This window comes from Suncus etruscus, chromosome 14 (genome assembly GCF_024139225.1).
Source record: "Suncus etruscus isolate mSunEtr1 chromosome 14, mSunEtr1.pri.cur, whole genome shotgun sequence".
Taxonomy (NCBI): Eukaryota; Metazoa; Chordata; class Mammalia; order Eulipotyphla; family Soricidae; genus Suncus; species Suncus etruscus.
In genome coordinates this window covers 85,995,603-86,019,051 of record NC_064861.1, presented here as the reverse complement: position 1 = coordinate 86,019,051, position 23,449 = coordinate 85,995,603, and the positions used below count along the sequence as shown (strand labels likewise).

The window sequence follows — 23,449 nt, the reverse complement described above, 5'->3', positions numbered from 1 at the left end:
ATGGCTTGACCTATCTCGAATTTTCTCTTGCCTTCTCCCTCCTCCATCTCTCTATCTCTCCCCTGAAGTCACAGCTCTGAACCTCTACCAGAGCTTATCTGTATTTGATCTTTGTATAAGGTTGGTCTCTGCTTGAGATCTACTTCTTTTTTTTTTTTTTTTTTTTTGGTGGGGGGGGTTTTGGGCCACACCCGGTAATGCTCAGGAGTTACTCCTGGCTAAGCGCTCAGAAGTCACTCCTGGCTTGGGGGACCATATGGGAAACCGGGGGATCGAACCGCGGTCCGTCCAAGGCTAGCGTAGGCAAGGCAGGCACCTTACCTCTAGCGCCACCGCCCGGCCCGAGATCTACTTCTATCGCTGCCTCCAATTCCCTTCTCTCCCTCACCCACTTTTTTTTTTTTTTTTGGTTATTGGGCCACACCCGGAGTTGCTCAGGGGTTACTCCTGGCTGTCTGCTCAGAAATAGCTCCTGGCAGGCACGGGGGACCCTATGGGACACCGGGATTCGAACCAACCACCTTTGGTCCTGGATTGGCTGCTTGCAAGGCAAATGCCGCTGTGCTATCTCTCCGGGCCCTCCCTCACCCACTCTTAAACATGGGCCTAGCTGCTGTTTTTATCTTTCGTGCTTTGCCCTTCCTTCCAATCCCAGCTGTGCTTCCCTGGTCCACTTAGTCAGGCTGCTGTGGCAGGGTTTATTTCAGGTAATTTTGGAGTATGCCATTGTTTGTTTTGTTTTGGGCCACACCTGGTGACACTCAGGGGTTACTCCTGGCTATGCGCTCAGAAATCCCTTCTGCCTTGGGGGGCTGTAGAATAACATTAATTATGGAGTGCTGGATGGAGAATGATGGTGAGATGGATGGGCCATGCTCCTCCAACTCTCTCCAGCCAGAGGTTCTGAGGGATGCTGGCGAGGAAATGATCTACAGCAATCGGGTTTCAGGAGAAATCAGCTTTATTCAGGGCCCTAGCTAACAGGTGTGGCTTCTATCATAACCTTTTACGCTGGATTCATAATCAGCCCTGCATTCAACATGTTTCTTCTAACTCTTCATCCTGCTAGTCCTTCTCCTGTTTCTCTGAATCTCCCTAATCAATCCTCCAAATTCTCTCCTGTCCCTGAGGCAAACCTTTTCTTAACTTCCAAAGACCCCTCCCAGAAATGGGCAGGTTTTACCATCAAGTAAGGTTACATGGAAAGAATGGGGGATGGGGATAACAGGGGACCATATGGACACTGGGGAATCGAACCATAGTCTGTCCTAGGCTAGTGCAGGCAAGGCACTTACCACTTGCACCACTGCTTTGGCCCCTATGTATGTATGTTTGCTGTCTGCCTTTTCTTGTATGGGTTAAGTAGGCATACTACCTGCTGTCCTATATAGCTATGGTTCCTGGGTGTTTATAAATTTTTTGGAGGGAGGCCATACTAGGCAGCTTAGGGCTTACTCCTGGCTCTGCAATCAGAAATCACTCCTGGTGGTGCTTGGGGACCATATGAGATGCTGGGATTGAACCCGGGTTGGCTGCCTGCAAGGCAAATGCTTCCCAGCTCTTGTCCCTGGAATGTGTTTCTGTTCATGTCCAGATGTTGTGTGTGTTCCCCTTATGTAGAAGTGTGTGCATAATTCTGGAGTATATCTGTTTCTATGTAAGTGTTTCCCTGTATGTTTGTTTGTGTCTTTTCTGTATGGGTTAAGTAGGAGCCCTACCTGCTGTCCTATAGCTCTGGTTCCTGGGGGTTATATATTTTGTTTCTTTTTTTTTTTTTTTTTTGTGGTTTTTGGGTCACACCCGGCAGTGCTCAGGGGTTATTTCTGGCTCCAGGCTCAGAAATTGCTCCTGGCAGGCACAGGGGACCATATGGGGCGCCGGGATTCGAACCGATGACCTCCTGCATGAAAGGCAAATGCCTTACCTCCATGCTATCTCTCCGGCCCCTATATATATATATATTTTTTTTTTTTGGATGGAGGATAGCACCTGGCTGTGTTCAGGGCTTAATCTTGACTCTGCACTCAGGAATCACTCCTGGCAGCACTTGTGAAATCAGAGGGGATGTCAGGAATTGAGCCTATGTCAACTGCATGCAAGACAAGCTCCCTCCCTGCTGTATGACCACTCCAGCTCTCTGGAAGTAAGAATTGTGTATTGAGGGTGCAATTCTAAACACTCAGCTGGGACTGGACAGGTGTGGAGTGTGACAGAGCAGGTGGGTGTGGTGCTTGGGCATCTCCCCAGTAACAGCTCTACAGGGGGGAGCTCAGTCAAGGCCCTAAGAGCAGGGGCAGGGTGGGGAGAGGAAAAAGCTTTGTTTTCAGAAATGTGTCTTCAATTATCTTCTGGGATTGACTTTCAGATACTTTCAAGAAAAGGAACACCAGGAGCTGAAAGCCCAAGGTTATCCAATGAGGCTGGAGGATCCGAGGTGCCTTTTCCCGTGCCTTTGACACCCCTTTCCTCTGTGCTCTGATAAAGGGGCGCCTCTGGTTTCCCCAGGAAGACAAGGCCGGAGGGAAAGGGTGGAGGAAGAGGCCGGAGCCTAGCTGGGGTCTGAGTTCCCAGCACCCGGGGACTTTTCCTGGCTGGGTGCCCCCCTGGCCTGCCTCTGCCCCTCACCTCCTCCAGGGGGAACTCACCGGAAGTGAGACCAGCATGGCCCCTCCCCCAGCCCCACATCTGGAGCTGATGTCAGCAGTGGGATGGGGGGGCATGTTTTCTTGCTCCCGCCCAGCCTCGAGGGAGGGGTGGGCCTCCCATCCCCATCCCTTACTCACAATGACGGGATACTGCAGACTGTCAACACCAGGCCCTGCCTCCAGCTGGACCAGGGGCCAGACACAAACTTTTATTGCAAAATGTGGATCTTCCAGTTCCTGGGATAGCACGTCACACTTGGCCAGGTCTCTGGTACAGAGAGCCTGAGTGTGTCTCCACCCCTTTGGGGTCTAACTTACAGGGTTTCAGACACCAGAGAGGGGTGGTCAGTGTGTGGGGCCCGGCAAGGCTTTCGACAGGGTTATGGGGCATAGCTGTGTGCCACGATCCTGAGAATAGGATGTTAGGGAAGGGGGCATTCTTGATTTTGGGGACAGGAGGACTGGGCTGTGCTGTGAGTGGACCGTGGCTGTGCTGAGTGCTGACTGCCAGCTTGCAAAGGTCCTCTGGACCCCACTCTCAGCGGCTGGAGCAGCTCAGGCCTATGGGCATAGAGGGACAGGGACGTGAGAGGGGAGGCTGGGCAGGGACAGAAGATGCCCATGCATGGGCTGGAAGTCAGGCACTTGTGGTATGGACAGCGGGGGCCATCCTGTGTTTGGGGTCCTGTCTTGACTGGGCAGCTGTGGGGACCCATGAGCACATGTGCCATGTGGCATCTGGGGCTAGAATCTGACTACATGTCATTAGAGAACAGCTCTGGGGCTACTCCATATAGCCTGTGGTGTAGACCCCAGAGATGTGAATATGGCTGCTGGCTGTGTAGACCCCAGGGATGTTAATGTAGTTGTGTAGACCCTAGGTATGACAATGTGGCCTCCTGCAGTATAGGCCCCAAGGAAGTGAATTGTGACTGTTGGCTGTATAGAACTGTAGCTGCTGACTGTAGACTCCAAGGATATAAATGTGGTTGTCCACTGTGTAGACTCCAGGGCTGGCTGCAAATGTGGCTGCCAGCTGTATGCCAGCTGCAAATGTGGCTACCAGCAGAATAAACTCCAGGGATGTGAATCTACTGGCGATATAGACACGTGGCTTGGGACACCCCCATGTCCATGACTGGGATTAAGGCTCCGTCACTGGGTGTGTGGCAGGGTTGGGGCCTGGAGAGGTCAGCGGGGATGCACTTGCAGCTGGAAAGTCGGGGGGATGTTGAAGAGGCCGCTGAGAGCCGGCTGGAGGTGAAGTGCGCAGGGTGGGCATGGGCCATCCAAGGAGAAGGTCTGCAGTATAGCAGTGACCAGGAGGAAGAGCTGGGCCCGGGCCAGGCCCTCCCCGAGGCAGACTCGCTTTCCTGCGGTGGGGGGAGAAGGGGGTTCCATTTAACTTAATCCTCCACATAGGAAAGCTTATGGAGCTGAGGTATGGGGCCAGAGCAGGTCCCACAGGCAAAGACCCCCATTGACTCAGGTAAGTTGGGGCCCAGTGGTTACCAAGAGAGAAGGGCAGGAAGGCCTGCTGCTTCTGGAACCTTCCATCGGCATCCAGGAAGCGGTCTGGATGGAACTTCTCAGGCTGCTCAAAGGCGTTGGGGTCATGCAGGACAGAGCCCAGCAGGGGAAAGACTTCGGTGCCCTGAAGGATAATAAACGTGAGTCCACAAACCCACCACCTCCCAGACCGCTGTTTCCCTCACAGGAGTCTGGAGTGGGGGACACGCCTGTTCCCCAAACTTGATGGCATCAGCATGTGTTGATTCCCAGCCTGGTGTTTTACAAAACTCAATGTCCATGACCTCAGAGAATTGGGTGTTTATCACTACACACCCATAGACACTTGCTTTTTTTTTGGTTTTTGGGTCACACCCGGCAGCGCTCGGGTTACTCCTGGCTTTACCCTCAGAAATTGCTCCTGGCAGGCTCGGGGTGGGGGTGGGGGACATATGGGATGCTGGGATTCGAACCACCGTCCTTCTGCATGCAAGGCAAATGCCTTACCTCCATGCAATCTCTCTGGCCCCGCCACTTGCTTTTTATTTGGGGGTTCGGGGTGCCCCCTAGCAGTGCTCAGGGCCACTCCTGGCTCTGTACTCAATGATCACTCCTACTGGGGCTCGGGGGACCCATATGGGGTGCTGGGGATAAAACTCAGATCTGGGCCAGGGTGATAGCGCAGCGGGCGGGCGTTTGCCTTGTACGCTGCTAATCCAGGACAGACCTGGGTTCTATCCCCAGCATCCCATATGATCATCCAAGCTAGGAGCGATTTCTGAGAGAATAGCTAGGAGTAACTCCTGAGCCTTCCAGGGTGTGGCCAAAAAACAAAAACAAAAACATTCAGATCAAGGAATCAGAGAGATAGCATGGAGGTAGAGCATTTGTCTTGCATTCAGAAGGGCGGTGATTTGAATCTTGGCATCCCATATGGTCCCCTGAGCTTGCTAGGAGTGATTTCTGAGCATAGAGCCAGGAATAGCCCCTGAGCGTGGCTGGGTGTGACCCCAAAACCAAAAAACAAAACCAAACCTCAGATAAGCAGCCTGCAAGGCCAGCAGCACCTAACCCGCTGTGCTACCTCTCTGGTTCCTGCAGTCACTAACTCTCTCCCCTCAAGTTGGAAAACAGGCAATGCTATGAACCCATTTTCCTTTTTTTTTTTTTTGATTTTGGGCCACACCCGGCGGTGCTCAGGGGTTACTCCTGGCTGTCTGCTCAGAAATAGCTCCTGGCAGGCACGGGGGACCATATGGGACACCGGGATTCGAACCAACCACCTTAGGTCCAGGATTGGCTGCTTGCAAGGCAAACGCCGCTGTGCTATCTCTCCGAGCCCCTTTTTTTTTTAACATTTTTAATTTTATTTTGGTTTTTGGGTCACACCTGGCAGCGCTCAGGGGTTACTCCTGGCAGGTTCAGGGGACCATATGGGATGCCGGGATTTGAATCACCAATCTCCTGCATGAAAGGCAAACGTCTTACCTCCATGCTATCTCTCTGGCCCCCAGATGGTCTTTTGAGCACTGTCAAGAGTGATTCCTGGGCCAGGCGGTGGCGCTGGAGGTAAGGTGCCTGCCTTGCCTGCGCTAGCCTAGGACGGACTGCGGTTCGATCCCCCGGCGTCCCATATGGTCCCCCAAGAAGCCAGGAGCAACTTCTGAGCGCATAGCCAGGAGTAACCCCTGAGCGTCACAGGGTGTGGCCCCCCCAAAAAAAAAGAGTGATTCCTGAGGGCTGTCAGGAGTCAACTATGAGCACCCCTGAATGTGGCCCCCAAACCAAAAACCAAACCAACAAACAAACAAAAAAAAAACCCAACATCATGCTGCCTTCTTTTAACTTTGACATTGGCTCTAGGCTGGGATGGGCCCGTGAGATTTAAGAGGGAGTGAGCTTGAAGATAGGGGTTGACACAGAGAATATTTTCCCTCTGAATCCTTTTTTCTTCGAACCCTTTCTTCTTTGGCTTTTTGTTCTTGTTCCTACCTGTTCTGCACTTTATTTATTTATTTGTTTGTTTGTTTTTGGGTCATACCTGGAGGCCCCTATGAACCCATTTTCATTAATTAAAAATATGTTTTTGATATTTGGGCCATGCTCGGCAGTGCTCTGGGGATATTCTTGCAACTGAGCTCAGGGATAATTTCCAGTAGTGCTTGGGGGACTATATGGGAGGTTGAGGACTGAACCTGGGTTGGCTGTGTGCAAGGCTAGTGCCCTCCCCATTATACTATATTACATATATACTACTTCAGGCCTATAACTCAAATTTTATTTTTTGTTGTTTTGTTTTGGGGCCATATCTGGCAGTGTTCTGAGGTTACTCCTGGCTCTATGCTTAGGGGTCATTCCTGGTGGTGCTTAGGGGACCATATGGGATGGATGGCTAGGACTGAAACCAATTGGCCACATGTAAGGCCACATGTAAGTCCTCCCTTCTGTGCTATAGCTCCAGCCCTATGATCCCATTTTAAAAGAGGGAAAACTGAGGCCCAAAGAACTTAGAGCAACTTCCCAATTTTGGGGGGATGCAGTAAGACTGATTACTTTTATCTTTTGGTTTTGGAGTTGGGGGAATGATGTGACTCAATCAGGGTCTCTTGAACCCACTCCCGACCCCCCACCTAAACTCAGCGGAGTCACTATTTTTTTTAGCTTTGTGGGGGGGTCCATAAAATAGCCCAGCCTAGGGCCCGGAGAGATAGCACAGCAGTGTTTGCCTTGCAAGCAGCCAACCCAGAACCAAAGGTAGTTGGTTCGAATCCCGGTGTCCCATATGGTCCCCCGTGCCTGCCAGGAGCTATTTCTGAGCAGACAGCCAGGAGTAACTCCTGAGCACAGCCGGGTGTGACCCAAAAACCAAAAAAAAAAAAAAAAAAAAAAAAAAAAAAAAAATAGCCCAGCCTAGTCTAGCTGTGAAGGGTGGGGAGCCACAGGAGGCCAAAGCAACTCGGTTTGTGGACGGAGTGGTAGCACAGCAGTAGGGTGTTTGCCTTCTATGTGGCTGACCAGCATGGACGTGGGTTCAATCCCTGGCATCCCATATGGTCCCCCGAGCCAGGATCGATTTCTGAGTGCAGAGCCAGGAGTAACCCCTGAGTGCCACCGAGTGTGGCCCAAAAAGCAAAACAAAACAAAACAAAAAAACCAAAGCCCACAATACAAACAAAAAAAAATAAAGTAACTTGGTTCCCAGGACTATGGGAAGGGGGCTCCAGGATCCTAGTACTCCTGTATTCAATTAGAGAGAAGCAGAGTGGAGGGGTTCATGGGTAGAGTTTGGGTTTAGGTTCCACCTTGGTGGTGGTCCATAAGTGCTGTGACCTTGGCAAACCCTGTGACCTTGAGGGTGCCTCTGGTTTTCAGGGAGACATTGCCCTCTGGTGGTAGTGATGGTGGTGTGAGTTTATGAGTGAGTGAAAAGAGGAGAATCAGAGTTAGGGAGAGAGGGAGAGAGAGGGCGAGAGAGGAGGAGAAGGGAGAGGGAGAGAGGAGGAGGAGAAAGAGAGAGAAAGAGAAACAGAGGAAATCACCACTTCTGGCAGTGCTGGCTCTGGATTTCTTTGGGTTTTTTTTTGGATTTTTGGGCCACACCCGGTGACGCTCAGGGGTTACTCCTGGCTATGTGTTCAGAAATGGCTCCTGGCTTGGGACCATATTGGACTCTGGGAAATTGAATTGCGCTCCGTCCTGGGTCAGCGGTGTGCAAGGCTGCATCATTGCTCGGGTCTTGGCTCTGCATTTCTTAGAAATAAAGGGACAGAGGGTGTGTGTGTGTCTGTATGTGTCTGTGTGAAACAGACAGATATTCAGTGAACCAAGGGAGCCCCAGCTTTGCATGCAGGAGACCTGGGTTTCATCCCCACTACCACACGGACCCCTGAGAACCACCAAAGTGGCCCTGGGGGAGCATTGAGCCAGGAGTAGGACCTGAGCACTGCTGGGCAGTGTGGCCCCAAAACAACAGTAACAACAACAAAACCAGGGCAGAGGTATAGAGAAAGACAGAAGAGGAACTTCTTTTTCTTTTTGGATTTTGGGTCACACCCAGCAGCGCTCAGGGTCCTGGCTCTGTGTTCAGAAGTTGCTCTTGGCAGACTCAGGGGACCATATGAGATGCTGGGAATCGAACCGGGGTTCGTCCTGTATTGGCTGCAAGCAAGGCAAAAGCCTTACCGCTATGCTATTGCTCTGGCACCAGAAGATGAATTCTTTTTTTTTGGGGGGAGTCACACCCGGCGGTGCTCAGGGGTTACTCCTGGCTGTCTGCTCAGAAATAGCTCCTGGCAGGCACGGGGGACCATATGGGACACCGGGATTCGAACCAACCACCTTTGGTCCTGGATCGGTTGCAAACGCCGCTGTGCTATCTCTCCGGGCCCAGAAGATGAATTCTTAAAAAATTGAGAGGTAGGGGCTGGAGAGATAGCATGAAGGTAAGGCGTTTGCCTTTCACGCAGAAGGTCACTGGTTCGAATCCCGGCATCCCATATGGTCCCTCGAACTCCTGAGTGCTGTTGGGTGTGACCCCAAAACAAAAACAAAAAAATTGAGAGACCGGGGGCCGGAGAGATAGCATGGAGGTAAAGCGTTTGCCTTGCATGCAGAAGGTTGGTGGTTCAAATCCCGGCATCCCGTATGGTCCCCTGAACCTGCCAGGAGCGATTTCTGAGCATAGAGCCAGGAGTAACCCCTGAGCGCTGCCAGGTGTGACCCAAAAAAAAACAAAAACAAAACAAAAACAAAATTGAGAGGCCAGAGAGATGGCTCAATGGGCATAGCACAAACTTTGCATGATGAAGCTAAGTAAAATTCCTGGCACTGCCTGGTCCTGGGGTACCATCAGAAGCAAATCCTGGGCACCAACTCCCAGGGAATACTGTAAGAACCGAACAAACACAAATACCAAGCAACAAATAAGAGACAGAGGTAGAGGGATCAAGATCCAGGAGCAGCCAGTAAGCCGGGTTCTAGACTGTGCCTACCTGGGGCAGGGTGTACCCACGGAAGCAGGTGGTCTTGGTGAGGGCGCGGGGTATCCCCATGGGTACCAGAGCCAGCAGCCGCTGTGCCTCGTGTAGAACGGCATCTGTGTAGGGAAGGCGTCCTCGATCCGCCAGGGTGGGTAGCTGGCCGGCCCCTAGTTCCCGGGCCAACTCCTCCTGTACTCGGTCTGCACCCAACAAAAGGAGAGGAGGTCAGGGGAAGCCGTGGGGTCTGAGGGGCACCTCTGAGTGGGGCATCACCCCATAGCCTTGATGAGAAACAGAGACTTGAAAGCACAAGGTCACAGCCAACTGTGTGGCCAGTGGACCCCGGCTGTTTCCCAGGTGAACTCATCCATGCCTTGGGTCTGGCAGCTTAGAATGAGCTTCCTGATCCCCCAGGACTGGTGTCCCCTGGGTACACCCCTCACTCATTTCCACAGCTTCTGTTCCTGTCTCATTCCTTTTCCCTCACTTCTGAGTCCCTTTGTCTTGTCTTACGATGGCTCTGCACAAAGGACCCCTGATACTCCTTGTCCCCAGCTGGTCTCTGTCCCCTGTCTTCTTCTTTTCTGGTCTCTCTTCTCTGGCTGCTCCAAGCATGGCCCCTGTCCTTAGCCTAGACTCCTGCCCCTCAGCTGGGCCCAGTTCTGTCCTCTCTTGCCCCCTTTTCAGTTTCTGGCACCCATGGTTACCCCCTACAATACTAACACACAACACATCTCTTCAAGGCAGACTAAAAAAAATCTTTCTCCTGGGCCGAAGAGATAGCATGGAGGTAGGGTGCTTTCCTCGCATGCAGAAGGATGGTGGTTTGAATCCTGGCATCCCATATGATCCCCTGAGCCTGCCAGGAGCAATTTCCAAGTGTACAGCCAGGAGTAACCCTTGAGCACTGCTGGGTGTGACCCCCCAAAACAAAAACAAACAAAAAAAAGAATCTTCCTCCTGGCAGTCTTGGGGGACCATATGGGATGCCAGGATAAAACTTGGGCTGGCTGTGAGCAAGGTAAACACCTTACCTATTGTGTTATAGCTCCAGCCCCAATCTTCTCTTTTTCTTTGATTTTGGGGCCCACACCTGGGCTGGTGGTGCTCAGGGGTATCTTCTGGCTTAGTGCTTGGGGAACCATATGATACCATGGTTTTTTGGAATGTTTTTGGCCATACTAGACTTTTGCTCAGGGGTTATTTCTGTCTCTGTACTCAGGAGTGAGCCTTGGCAGTGCTCAGGGACCCTGTATGATGCTGGGGATTTGAATCAGGGTTACAGATGACATAGCCACATGCAAGGCAAGTGCCTCACCCCCCAGGATTCTCTCTGAACCCAGGATACTGGAAAATAGACCCTGGCCTCCTGCATGCAAAGCTTGCAGTCCAGTGAACTATCATCTCTGATCTCCCTATGGAAAATTCTAGAAGGCGAATCTTTTTTTGGTTTGTTTGTTTATTTTGGGGCCATACCCAGTAATGTTCAAAGGTTACTTCTAATTCTGCACTTAAGAATCACTCCCGGTTGGGGCCGGGTGGTGGCGCTAAAGGTAAGGTGCCTGCCTTGCCTGCGCTAGCCTTGGATGGACCGCGGTTCGATCCCCTGGTGTCCCATATGGTCCCCCAAGCCAGGAGCAACTTCTGAGCACATAGCCAGGAGTAACCCCTGAGCGTTACCGGGTGTGGCCCAAAAACCAAAAAAGAATCACTCCTGGGGCCGGCGAGGTGGCGCTAGAGGTAAGGTGTCTGCCTTGCAAGCACTAGCCAAGGAAAGATCGTGACCGCTGTTTGATCCCCCGGCATCCCATATGGTCCCCCCAAGCCAGGGGCAATTTCTGAGTGCTTAGCCAGGAGTAACCCCTGAGCATCAAATGGGTGTGGCCCGAAAAACCAAAAAAAAAAAAAAAAAAAATCACTCCCGGCTATACTTGGGGGCCAATATGGGATACTGGGGATGAACCTGGGTTGGCCATGTGCAAGCAAGTGCCCTCCCCACCGAACTAGCGTTCTGGCACCTGGAAGATAAAACTAATCCTTCCTTTGCTCGTTCAACTTCCACAGCTGCCACAGGTGCCACCAACGGAGGCCACAGGGTTCTTGAGAGGCCATCCTCAGCCCTGGACACCCTGGAACTTGGCTCCTTTATGGCTTTCTGCTCTGATCCCTCCATGATCCAGGCCTGGGGGCTTTGGGGTCTTACCGTACACCCGCGGATACTTCAGCAGTAGCAGGAGGGTGAAGCGAGCCGTGGCGCTGACAGTCACTGTCCCGGCAAACAGGAGGTAGATGACAGTCATCAGCATGTCCTTGTCAGAGAATCCCGTCTCAGAGCCTTGCTCCCCCTGTGACAGACCAGGCCAGTGGCTCAGGGCAGGCAATATGGAGCCGACCCAGAGGGCAAGTTTTGACGGACAGTGGATTGAATTTTTTGTTGTTGTTGTTTGTCTTTTTGGGCCATACTCAGCAGTGCTCAGGGCTGATTACTGGCTCTGCACTCAGGGATCACTCCTGGTAGTGTTCAGGGGACCCTATGGGATGCCTGGAATTGAACAGGATCAGCCAGGTGCAAAGCAAACATCCTGCTGTACTATTGCTCCATTTATTTTTTTTATTTTTTATTTATTTTTGAAGGATGGTTTAGGGTCACTCCTGGTGGTGCTTGGGGGCCATATGCAGCACTGGGGATCAAACTAGAGCTGGCTGCATAAAAAGCAAGACCTGATTTCTGGTTTATCTCTGGTTTCATGCCTCCAAATAAGTTAGAGAAAGCTGGCTCTGAATATTTACTTCTCTGCTGAAATAGATTGTTTTTTTTCTTCTTTTTATAAGGGTGTGTATTGAATTAACTTTCAAGGAGAGCCTGGGTCAGCCATATAAAGTGCTGGAATTCTAGCACTATCTCTCTGGTCCCTGATGAAGTATTTTTGTTTGTGTTTTGGGCCACACTGGTTATGCTCATGGCTGATTCCTGGCTCTACACTCAGAGATTACTCCTGGCGAGATTTGGGGGCCCTATGGTATGCCGGAGATCAAATCCAGGTTGGCTGTGTGCAAGGTAAGCACCCTACCCACTGGACTATCACTCTAGCCCCTTATTTTATTTTATCTTAGTTACTTTGCTTTTGGGGCCACACCCAATGATGCTCAATGGTTACTCCTGGCTCTGCACTCAGGCATTTTTCCTGGCAGGCTCAGGGGATCATATGGGATGCCGGGGATCAAACCCTTGGCTGTGGTCAAGGCAAATGCTCTCCCCACTGTACTCTCACTCTGGCCCCAGGGCCCCCTTATTTGAATCTAATTAGTAAATTGGGCTCTAATAGCTGATAGTGCCAGAATTTATAAGTGAATGGTCATAATTCATCAGCAATGTTCTGGGGAAGGGTGTATGAATAATGTGATAGTGGAGATTGCTGGGGACAGAATACCGACTATGAGGGTCTGAATCAGCCGCATAGCAGCGAACAGGTTGGAGATGGGGACTGCATACCAAGGGCAGAAAAACAGACATGGGGAGAGGGAGAGAAGGAGGGAGGCAGACATGATGGAAATCATTAGACCCCATATGTCTCCCCAAGATCCCTACCTGGGCCATCTTCAGCAGGAAGGCCTCTATCACGTCCCGGGGGGGCCCTGAGGTTTCAGGGTTCTTCTGGTGCTGCTTTACTTCCTGGATGGCAAAGCCCGCCACGGTGCCTACATGGTTGAGCAGCTGAGAGAGGCAGCCAGGGAACCAGTGGAGGAGGCCGGAGAACATCTCATAGGCCTGCGGGGAGAAGTGGTGGCCATTAGGGAGGGTCTGGTTGGACAGCGGAAGACTATGGGGTGACCAGGAGAAGATCTGGGAGCAGTGTTGACTCACTCACCTGTCCCCATGGGGAGGAAATCTCCATCAGGACTCCCCCTGCGGCCTGGACCACACCCTGGAACTCCTTATCCTCGTAGGGGAAGCGGCGGCCGAAGACGAGGGAGCACATCATGTTGGAGGTGGCCTGGGCCAGCAGCAGTGAGGGATCAAAGGGCTGTCCTGGGGGTGCAGGGGAAGCATGTGAAGGAGATGGGCTGGACAGAGCAACAGGCAGAGAGGAAGAGACAAATGGATGAATGGTGCAGCAGAGAGAGAGAGAGTTGCAGGAAGATGGGAGAAACAGAAAGAGAGAGAGGCAGAGACAGGGCCCTGAGTGGTGTGGGGGTTTGCCCACCCCATGCGGGTCCACCTGCCCCTCTGACCTTGTGTGGCGCGAAGCTCATCCAGCAGAAGGGCCACCTCGGCCCGGATCAGCTCCTCGCCTTCATGCTTCCCCATGCCCAGCTCACGCAGAGCGAGTGTGGTGACCTTCCGCAGCTGTTTCCAGGGCTCCCCATTGGAGAAAAAGACCCCTGTGCAGAAGGCAAGTCATGGGGGTGGGGGAAGCCTAGGGCTCCCCAAGCCCTGCCTGCATCCATGTCGGTCTGGCTCAGAGGGACCCAGTCACAACATGTTCCCAACTGGCTCCTTTAGCTAGTGAGTGGCCCGACCGGACATTCTCTGGAAAACTGGGTGATATATTTATCCACTCTCTGTTCTGGGACCTGGGTAAGATCTGTTGGTCGACCTGTCCATCCGTCTGTCTATCCATCCATCCATGTACCATCTCTCCATCATCCACCCCCACATTTATTTATTTATTTATTTATTTATTTATTTATTTATTTATTTATTTTTTGGGGGTTTTGAGTCAGACCTGGTGGTACTCAGGGGTTACTCCTGGCCCTGCACTCAGAAATCGCTCCTGGCAGGCTTGGAGAACCATATGGGATGCTAGGAATCAAACTGGGTCCATCCTGGGTTGGCAGCATTCAAGGCATATGCCCTACCGCTGTGCTATCACTCTGGCCCCCACTCCCTACATTTATTAAGTAATAATGGATTCCAGTTCCTCATGGTTTAGAGGTTGAACATCTAGGGAAGGAGTCAAAACTACACTCTTTCCTCCATTGTCTCACCTGAAACCAAGCAAACTCTCCAAACAAACCTTGAATATTGCCCTGAACACTCTGAGCTCATATTCCTTAAGTTCCCCTCACAAAGTGCTGGCCTGGAGAGTCACTGAGGTCCCCTATCCCCCATCTCATCCCAACATCCTCTATCTCGACAAGAACCTTGGATGGTTTTCCCGACCACCATTACTCATGTGAGTGCCTCCCAAACTCTGGTTTGGCCTTGACCCCTTCCCAGGCCTCTCACACAGCAAACAAGCTTTTTAGGTTTGCTTTGGGGCCACACCCGGCATTGCTCAGGGCTTACTCCTGGCTCTAAGCTAAGAAATTGCTACTGGCAGGCTCAGGGAACCCTTTGGAGTGCTGGGGTCAAACCTGGCTTGGCTACGTGCAAAAACAGGCCTTTCTGATCAGTATCCCTTCCCTGCTTGAAGTTCTGGATCAGACATAGCTCAGGAGATGGAGCGTATGCTTTGCACTCCCTGGTTCTTGGAGCACCACCAGGAGAGACTGCTTAGCACAGAACTGGAAGTAGTAGTCCCTGAGCACCCTGCAAAAGGAAACCTTCTCTTCCTTTTTTTTTAGGGGGGGGTCACACCCGGAGGTGCTCAGGGTTACTCCTGGCTCTGTGCTCCTGGCAGAATTGGGGGACAATTTGGGATTCGGGGAATTGAACCGGAGTCCGTCTGAGGTTGGCCATGTGCAAGGCAAACGCCCTACTGCTATGCTATCACTCTGGCCCCTAAAACTCTCTCTCTCTCTCTCTCTCTCTCTCTCTCTCTCTCTCTCTCTCTCTCTCTCTCTCTTTGTGCCACACCCGGTGACTCTCAGGGGTTACTCCTGGCTATGAGCTCAGAAATTGCTACTGGCTTGGGGGACCATATGGGACGCCGGGGAATTGAACCCCAGTCCGTCTTAGGCTAGTTAGTGGGTGCAAGGCAGATGTCTTATCACTTGTGCCATCGCTCTGGCCTAAACCCTCTCTCCTTAAACAAAACCACCACAGACAGCTCCCAGGAAAACCCAGAGTCCAAACACTGGCATGACTCAGACCCTTCGTGACCAGGCTGGAGATTTCACCAGCTGTTACTCAGCCCTGTGCTGCACTGGCCTCTCTCACTTCCTCAAAGCAAGCAGAATCCCAACCTGTCTCCCTCACCCCTCTTCACCTCACCTCTTTATCCTTCCTCAACCTCTGGGCATGGCTCAAAGGGCACCTTCTCCAGGGAGCCTCCCCAGCCTCCTCCTCTCTCCTCCTGCTTCCCATGCCCGAGGCGCTCGAGACCCCAGAGTTCTGCTCCCAATTCATGTCATCCCTCATTTTAAACTCTGCTTTCCTGCGGCCAGTAGGAACACCCATGGCTAGGAGGGTCACCTGCATCCTGACCAGGTCCCGGCATCATGTCAATGCTTTCTGGAACCAAATTAAGCTTTTGAAGCCTGAGTGCATCTGCTGGTCTCTGTCTGGAGTGCCCCGAGTTTTCCATTCCCCTGGAGTCTCACCCTGATACCCCAACTTTCCTTCACCCCCAGGAAGAGGCTAGGTGCTTGCAGTCCCCCAACCCCAGTGGGTCCCCATCCTAGCAGACCTCTCAGGCCTTGGGTATCCATTGTTCCCACCTGATCTCGCTTGGCCTGGTGGGGAGCAGAGAGAATGGGGGGCTGCAGAAGTCTGCCTCCTGCAGGAAGGCCCCCAGGACTTACCATGGCCCTGGAAGGTCCCATCCAGTGTCGCCAGCTTCCCCCTCCCGCTGAACTCCTCAGCCTGCCCGCCCAGGGCCTCCTGAACGGCCTGGTGGCCCACCAGGACCACCACACGTCGCCTAGGTCCCAGATACACTGTAAATACAGGGCCATACTTCCGGCTCAGCTGCAGTGGGAGAGAGAAGGAGGGGAGAATGTTGGGAACCCCCCCCAAAGCAACTCCTATGTCATCACCATCCCCAGTGCTTCAGGAACCACCTCCCCTCCAGGGACCAACCCCCATGCACTAACAGCCCCACGGGGAAGCTCGGTTTTCTTCCCTGTCCCCCCAACACCACTTCTGGTCCCCAAGCAACAGTTCTACCTTGAACCCTACCACACCCCACTCAGACCCAGGGCAGCGGCAGCTGTGGCTCCCCAAATCCCGCAGCTCTCCCTGCACCCCCATATGCAGCTACCTTTTGTTCAACCCACAAATTCTGGAGGAGCTATTTCTCTCCCTGCTTGCTATGATCTGGAAGTTTCCTAACCCAGGCTCCTGTTTAATAAGGAGGTCCCAACCTGTTCCCACTGCCTCGCCCCACACAGGTTGGGACTCCCCCAGCCTTCTTTTTCCGGGCTCTCCCTCTTTCTGGATCTCTGCAAGCCTCATGGGTCCCCCCACCCACCACACCTCATTCTCTGCAGATTCCTGGAAACCTCCACCTCACCTCCTTCCCTCCCTCCCCTTCTCTCTCTCCAGGCTGTGCTCCTGGTACCTCCTAGCTACCTGCCCCCAGACACAACCCTCCCCCACCTCACCGCCCTAGTCCTTCCCGCAGGCTTCTCCCAATGGCCCTGGATTCCAGGGCTGTGTGTGTCCTTCTGTCCTCTGTCTCTGCACCCCAGCCTAACACCTCTCCTGGTCCTCCTTGCTGGCTTCCCCACTGGCCCTGGATTCTTGGGGGGGGGGGTGTCCTTCTGTCCTATGCCCCTGGCACCCCAGCCTAACACCTCTCCAGGACTCTGTGAGAGTCTAGCCCTGGTCCTTCCTGAAGGTTTCCCCACTGGCCCTGGATTCTGGGGGTGGGAGGGTCCTTCTATCCTCTGCCTCTGCACCCCAACCTAAAGCCACTTTGGGACTCTGAGCTTCTAGCCCTGCTCCTCCTTGCAGGCTTCCCCACTGGCCCTGTATTCGGGGAGATCCTTCTGGCCTCTGCCCCTGCACCCCAGCCTAATACCTTGAGCTTCTAGCTCTGTTCCTCCTTGCAGAATTCCCCACTGGCCCTAGATTCTAGGGGATCCTTCTGTCCTCTGCCCCTGCGCCCCAGCCTAGCCCCTCTCCAGGACTCTGAGCTTCTAGCCTTGGTCCTCCCACAAGGGAAACCCGTTCCCCGATTTCTCATCCCTGGCACCCCCTCCATTTCTCTCCCTCTCTTCCTCGCAAACTCTCACCCGCAAGAGACCCGAGTAGAGAGCGCCGGGCCGCAGCTGCAGGAGATTCCCCAGGAGCGGCAGCGGCGCGGGCCCGGGAGGCAGGTGTCCGCGTCCGGGGGTGCGGGTCCCCGACAGCGCCTGCAGCAGGAGGAGCACTAGCAGCAGGAGCACCACCAGCAGCAGCACCCCGGTGCCCGCCACCTCCATCGCGGGCGGGTCGGGTCGGGTCGGGTCGGGTCTGCTCCACGCGCTCCCCACGCTCCACGCGGCACAGCGGGTCGCGGCGGGCGAAATCAGGCGGAGGGCGTGGCGTGGCGTGACAGCCCGCGCGAGCTCCCGCCGCCCGATTTCTCCCACCTCCTAGAGCAGCGCCTGCTCGACGATCGCGGGGTGCCGGGTGGGGTGGGTGGCTGGGTGGGTGGTGCGGGGCGGAGACCGCACCTTGGGCTCCAGGTGGGGCGGGAACCTGGAGCCCGGAGACTGTGGGCGGCCCCCCGCAGGCCACACCCCGCGCCTGGCCCTGACCCTGCGCCGCCTCCTTTCCCCATTGCCCTTTGCAAAGCGGGTGTGTTTCTTGCATGCATGCGTGCGTGCACAGGCTGCGGCGGCCCGGTTTCCTCTTGCATCTTGCACCTTGACCTTGACCTTGACCTTGAGAGATCAAGTAAAGCGTCTGAGGGGGGTCAGAGAGGTGCCTCGCTGGGCCCTGGGACACTCAGCAGAAGGAGGGAGGGCAAATGTTGGGATGGCAGTTCAAAGCCCGGCTGTGTGATGATGGGCTTCTTGATTGATTCCCAAGGCCAATGGATCCTAGCTAGGGGTTGGTTAGGCTCGGGGTGTCTGAAATCCGAGGACACCTAATCCCAGCTCCAGAATGTTCTGGAGTTGTGAGTTATCTTACAACTGCAGAGAGCACCACAGGTAAGGCTTTTTTACCTTGCATGCAGCTGCCCAGGGGTTCGAGCCTCTGCATCTCCCATATGGTCCCACCACTTGAGCTCAGAGCCAGGAGTATCCCCTGAGCACCGCCGGGTGTGGCCCCAAAACAAACAAGCAAAAATTTGCAGACAGAGCACACCGTACTAAAGTTTATCTTATTGTTCAACTGAGTATTGCTGAGGTCTCTTCACAGGCATGACTGTTCTTTTTGTTTTGTTTTGTTTTGTTTTTGGGCCACACCCGGTGACGCTCAGGTGTTACTCCTGAGTCTGCGTTCAGAAATCGTTCCTGCTTTGGGGGACCATATGGGATCGGGGGATCTAACTGAGGTCCATCCAGGATCAGCTACATGCAAGGCAAATGACATACCATTGCGCTATCGCTCAGGCCCAAACATGATTGTTCTTGATGGGGGATAAGGCTCTAAGTAACTGGCAGAAGTTCCTGGCCTTCCTGGAACTTTACAACCGCGTGGGAATAAGTCGGCATTTAGGATAATTGCAGAAAAAGTTCTGCAGACTCCAAGAAGACAGGTGCGATGTCAGGCCCGGTTCTGTCTGCTTCCTGGCCGTGCCCCAGCGTGTTGGGCAGGGACCAGCTCACAGGAAACACTTAATCTGACATTCGTGGCAAAGACTGAATGCACAGGGGGTGGAGTCATACACAGTACATCAGGGATTGTATTTGTCTGGCACATGGCTAACCCAGGTTTAATCCCCAGCATACCATATGGTCCCCTGGGCCCCAGTGAGCACGTAAGGGAGGAAGTCAGTGAGGTCAGTGACTCCATCTGGCAGACCCTTAGGAAAAGACTTGTTTTTTTAAAAATTTTTCCCAGAATTTAGGTTTGACTTCTAGTAAATAGGAAGAGTTGCCAGCATTCCACTTATATATTTTATATTTTGGGTGGGGGGAGCATATGTGGTGATGTTCAGGGGTTCCTCCTGGCTCTATGCTCAGGAATTACTCCTGGTGGGGATTGGGGGGACCATATGGGATGCCAGAGATCGAACCTGGGATCAAATCCAGGTTGCTTCTGTCTGCAAAGCATGCACTCTGATCCTTTGAATTGGCTCCCTGGCCACATGCTGCATATTCTGTTCTCAGTTATTTTTGGAAATATGGGGTACCTTTTACAGAGCTGAGGGGGAAGATGAGAAGGAAGCCATTGGGGGTATAAACTGTTGGAGTAAGTTTTGTAGGGCAGGGAGTCAGGACCTCTCCTTTGACTCCCAAAAAGTTGGAGATATTGGAGCTAGAGAGATAGTACAATGGGGGAGAGCATGTGCCTTACATGAGGCTGTCCCAGGTTCGATTTCTGGCATCCCATTTGGTCCCCCAAACCCACCAGAAGTGATTCCTGAGCGCAGAGCCAGGAGTAACCCCTGAGTACCAATAGAGGTGGCCCCCAAAAGCAAAAACTAAAACAAAAGCTGGAGATGCCTGTTTGCTGACCTTGGAGAAGAGCTGAGATGACATACAAATCAGAGGGGGCATGTGGGCCCTCTAGAAGCTTCCAGAACAAGACAAGGGGAAGCTGAGAATTTATGCCTCTTCTTTGGTTGCTGCTCTGGTCTCAGCAGTCTTCAGGTAACCTTTCGACTGAACTGAGGGGAAAGAGACAGTGACCTGGAGTAGAAATTCTAAGAGTTCAGTGTTCTAGAACAGTTTTGATGAAAAGATCCTGCTGATATGAAAATTTCCCCCTCCCCTCTCCACAAGATGCCAGATTCTCAAAATTCCATTTACTGGTAATAAAATTCAAGATCCTGGGATGTCCTTCAGTGTGCTGGATCTCACCCTTTTTTAACTGCTTTGTCTGCAGGTGGTTCAATAAACCTGCTGGCCTTCTTCCAGGTTCTTTCTAAAAGTTATTCTTCTGAGAAAGGTGGGGTTTAGGCCACACCCAGTGGAGCTCTGTGCCTAGGGGTTGATCCTCACAAGGATACTATGTGGTGTCTGGGTAGTCATGTGCAAGGCAAGCATCTTTTTTTTTTTTTTTTTTTTGTGGTTTTTGGGTCACACCCGGCAGTGCTCAGGGGTTATTCCTGGCTCCAGGCTCAGAAATTGTTCCTGGCAGGCACGGGGGACCATATGGGGCGCCGGGATTCGAACCAATGACCTCCTGCATGGAAGGCAAACGCCTTACCTCCATGTTATCTCTCCAGCTCCCAAGGCAAGCATCTTAAGCCCTACTGTCTCTCTGGCCTTCCCTCCTTCCTTCCCTGCCTCCCTCCCTCCCTCCCTGCCTCCCTCTCTTCCTCTCTCCTTCCCTCCTTTCCTCCCTCCCACCCTCCCTCCCTCCCTTCCTTCCTTCTCTCCCTGCTTCCTTCCCTCCCTCCTTCCCTGCTTCCTTCCTTCCCTCCCTCCCTCCCTCCCTCCCTCCCTCCCTCCCTCCCTCCCTCCCTCCCTCCCTTCCTTCCTTCCTTCCTTCCTTCCTTCCTTCCTTCCTTCCTTCCTTCCTTCCTTCCTTCCTTCCTTCCTTCCTTCCTTCCTTCCTTCCTTCTCCCTTTCTTCCTTCCTCACACCTGGCAGTGGTTATATATTGGTGCTCAGAGGACCATATGGAATTCTTTTTTTCTTTTTCTTTTTTTGGTTTTTGGGTCACACTCAGCAGCGCTCAGGGGTTACTCCTGGCTCTATGCTCAGAAATCGCTCCTGGCAGGCTTGGGGGACCACATGGGATGCTGGGATTTGAACCATGGACCTTCTGCATGCAAGGCAAATGCCTTACCTCCATGCTATCTCTCCTGCCTTCTTTCTTTCTTTCTTTCTTTCTTTCTTTCTTTCTTTCTTTCTTTCTTTCTTTCTTTCTTTCTTTCTTTCTTTCTTTCTTTCTTTCTTTCTTTCTTTCTTTCTTTCTTTCTTTCTTTCTTTCTTTCTTTCTTTCTTATTCTTTTTTTTCTTTCTTTTTGGTTTTTGGGTCACACCCGGTGACTCTCAGGGGTTACTCCTGGCTCTGCACTCACAATCGTTCCTAGCAGGCTCAAGGACCATATGGAATTCCAGGGATTGAACCTGAGTCTGTCCCAGGTCAGCTGTGTGCAAGGCAAATATTGCTCTGGCCCCTATATAAGATTCTATAGATCAGATTGGATTTGGGGGCATGCAAGGAAAGTGCCTAGCCACTGTACTATCTCTCTAGCCCTGAAAGAATTTTCTGACTCTACAAGCTGGGGATTGAACCTGGGTCAGCTGCATACAAGCTGAGTGCCCTACCTATTGTACATCTCTCTGGCTCTCCACTGACATTTTAGTCTTAGTTTTTCCCTCGTCACTTCAAAGCCACCCCACCCAGACCCTAAAATAGGGCGAAGAGGAAGTTTTGGATGAGTCTTGCTTACTTCCTACTACCCAGTGCTGAGACTTTCCCCTATGTGGTCTAAATTCACTGGTAGGAGTGAGTGAGAGCCCCAACACTTGGTCACAGCACACAGCAGTGATGTCCTTGGGTCTTTCATTGGCACTCTCTTGGTATCAATCACCCTCTCATTTCCACTACACCCTGGACCCTCACCCCATCTTCTCATCCTGATTCTTGTCTTGGACTTCAAACTTGTAATTAGGGTAGGGGAAGGAGGTCTGTGGTGTTTGATAATAAAAGAAGACACTAGAAGCCAGAGCGATAATACAACTGGGAGGGCACTTGAACCCTGAGCAACACTGGATGTGCCCCCCCCCACCAATGCAAACAAAACCAGTCCAGGCCCAGGGAGAAGTGCAGGATTAAGTGTCCATGTTTAAGACTGGTATGCCTGGAGCCCAGAGTCGGTCTTATGCCAATAAACTTCTGAGTGAAGCTTTCTTGTAATCAGGCCAAGGACTTTTTTTCCCGTTTTCCCCATATTTTTCTGGACCTTTGCAAACAACGGCGATTGCCACGGACACACCTTTACTATTGTATTTTTTGTTTAACACTTTAACAATTTATTGAACTTAAAAACAAATAACTAGTAGAATGCCTGTCTTGAATACAGGCAGGGGATGGGAAGGGGGGAGGGGGAAATGTCACACTGGTGAAGGGGGGTGTTCTGTTTGTGACTGTAACCCAACTATAATCATGTTTGTAATCATGGTGCTTAAATAAAAAAAATTTAAAAAAGGTGTCCGTGTTTACAGGCAGGGGCCCCAGGTTTGATCCTCAGCACCAGATGGTCCTCTCATATATCTTCAGCAATGACCCCCCCCCCCCAACTCCAGCATTGAATAGAGAGTGGCCCAGATCACTGCTGTCTGGATTCCATGAACTAAAAATGGAGAAAGTTCTATCCCAGCCACACCCTTCCTTCCCCACGAAACCACCATCAGAGACTCCTATTTTGCAGGCTAAAACTTTGCAGCATTCCAGGATGAAGGTGTAAGGAGCAGAGCATGTGATCTGTCTTGCTGGGGCTTGGTAGGGTCCTCGGCTCTGCATGACCCCCAAGCACTGGGCATGGCCCTGAAAGATGGAACTCAGGGGCCAGAGAGATAGTGCAGGGTGGAGGCTTAAACTTTGCAGCTTAAAGGTTGAAGCTTAAACTTTGACTGATCCTAGTTTCATTCCTGGATTCACATGGTCTCTTGAGCACCACTGAGTGCATCTCTGGGGTCCCCAAACACTACATGAAGAAATGTGGTGATTCTGGGGTGAAGCAGCACTGTCTTTGGGTCTTGGAGAGTTGGTAGAGAGTTACCAGTGGGGCATTGGGGGTCCTGAGTGATTGTGGGGCTGGCTCCCTCTAACCCCCCCAAACTTGTACACAGCAGACCCTTCTCTGCAGCTGGCCTTTTTTCTTCCCTTTGGGAGCACTGTTCTATTTCAACTTATTTCCCTTATATACAATAGGCTGAGGTTTTTCCTTTCAGAATTGATGCTGCATCTTTCTACCTTTCTCCAAGCTGGGGATGGCCTCATATTGCAGGCCTATATCTTGGGCTCTGGTTCCTGAACTGACTTTTCTTTTTTTTTCCTGAGGGGATGCTCACACCTGGTGATGCTCAGGGGTTACTCCTGGCTTTGCACTCGGGGTTCACTCCTGGCAGGGCTCAAGGGACCATGTGGGATGCCAGGGGATCAAAACCAGTCCCTTCTGTACTATTTAATCTTTTTTTTTTTTTTTTTTGGGCCACACCTGGCGGTGCTCAGGGGTCACTCCTGGCTGTCTGCTCAGAAATAGCTCCTGGCAGGCACGGGGGACCATATGGGACACCGGGATTCAAACCAACCACCTTTGGTCCTGGATTGGCTGCTTGCAAGGCAAACGCTGCTGTGCTATCTCTCCGGGCCCACTA

General features: G+C 52.3%; 1 protein-coding gene across 1 annotated transcript; it reads right to left on the bottom strand.

The window, feature by feature from the left end:
- Nucleotides 1–3,836: 3,836 nt before the first annotated feature.
- Nucleotides 3,837–17,443, bottom strand: LOC126028135 (cytochrome P450 2S1). The gene is made up of 9 exons (XM_049787185.1): nt 17,255–17,443; nt 15,821–15,986; nt 13,367–13,516; nt 13,003–13,163; nt 12,723–12,902; nt 11,337–11,478; nt 9,146–9,333; nt 4,158–4,299; nt 3,837–4,018 (listed from the first exon to the last, which is right to left on the bottom strand). Exons 1-9 carry the CDS (start codon nt 17,441–17,443, stop codon nt 3,837–3,839), a joined length of 1,500 nt encoding a protein of 499 aa, XP_049643142.1.
- Nucleotides 17,444–23,449: the final 6,006 nt, after the last annotated feature.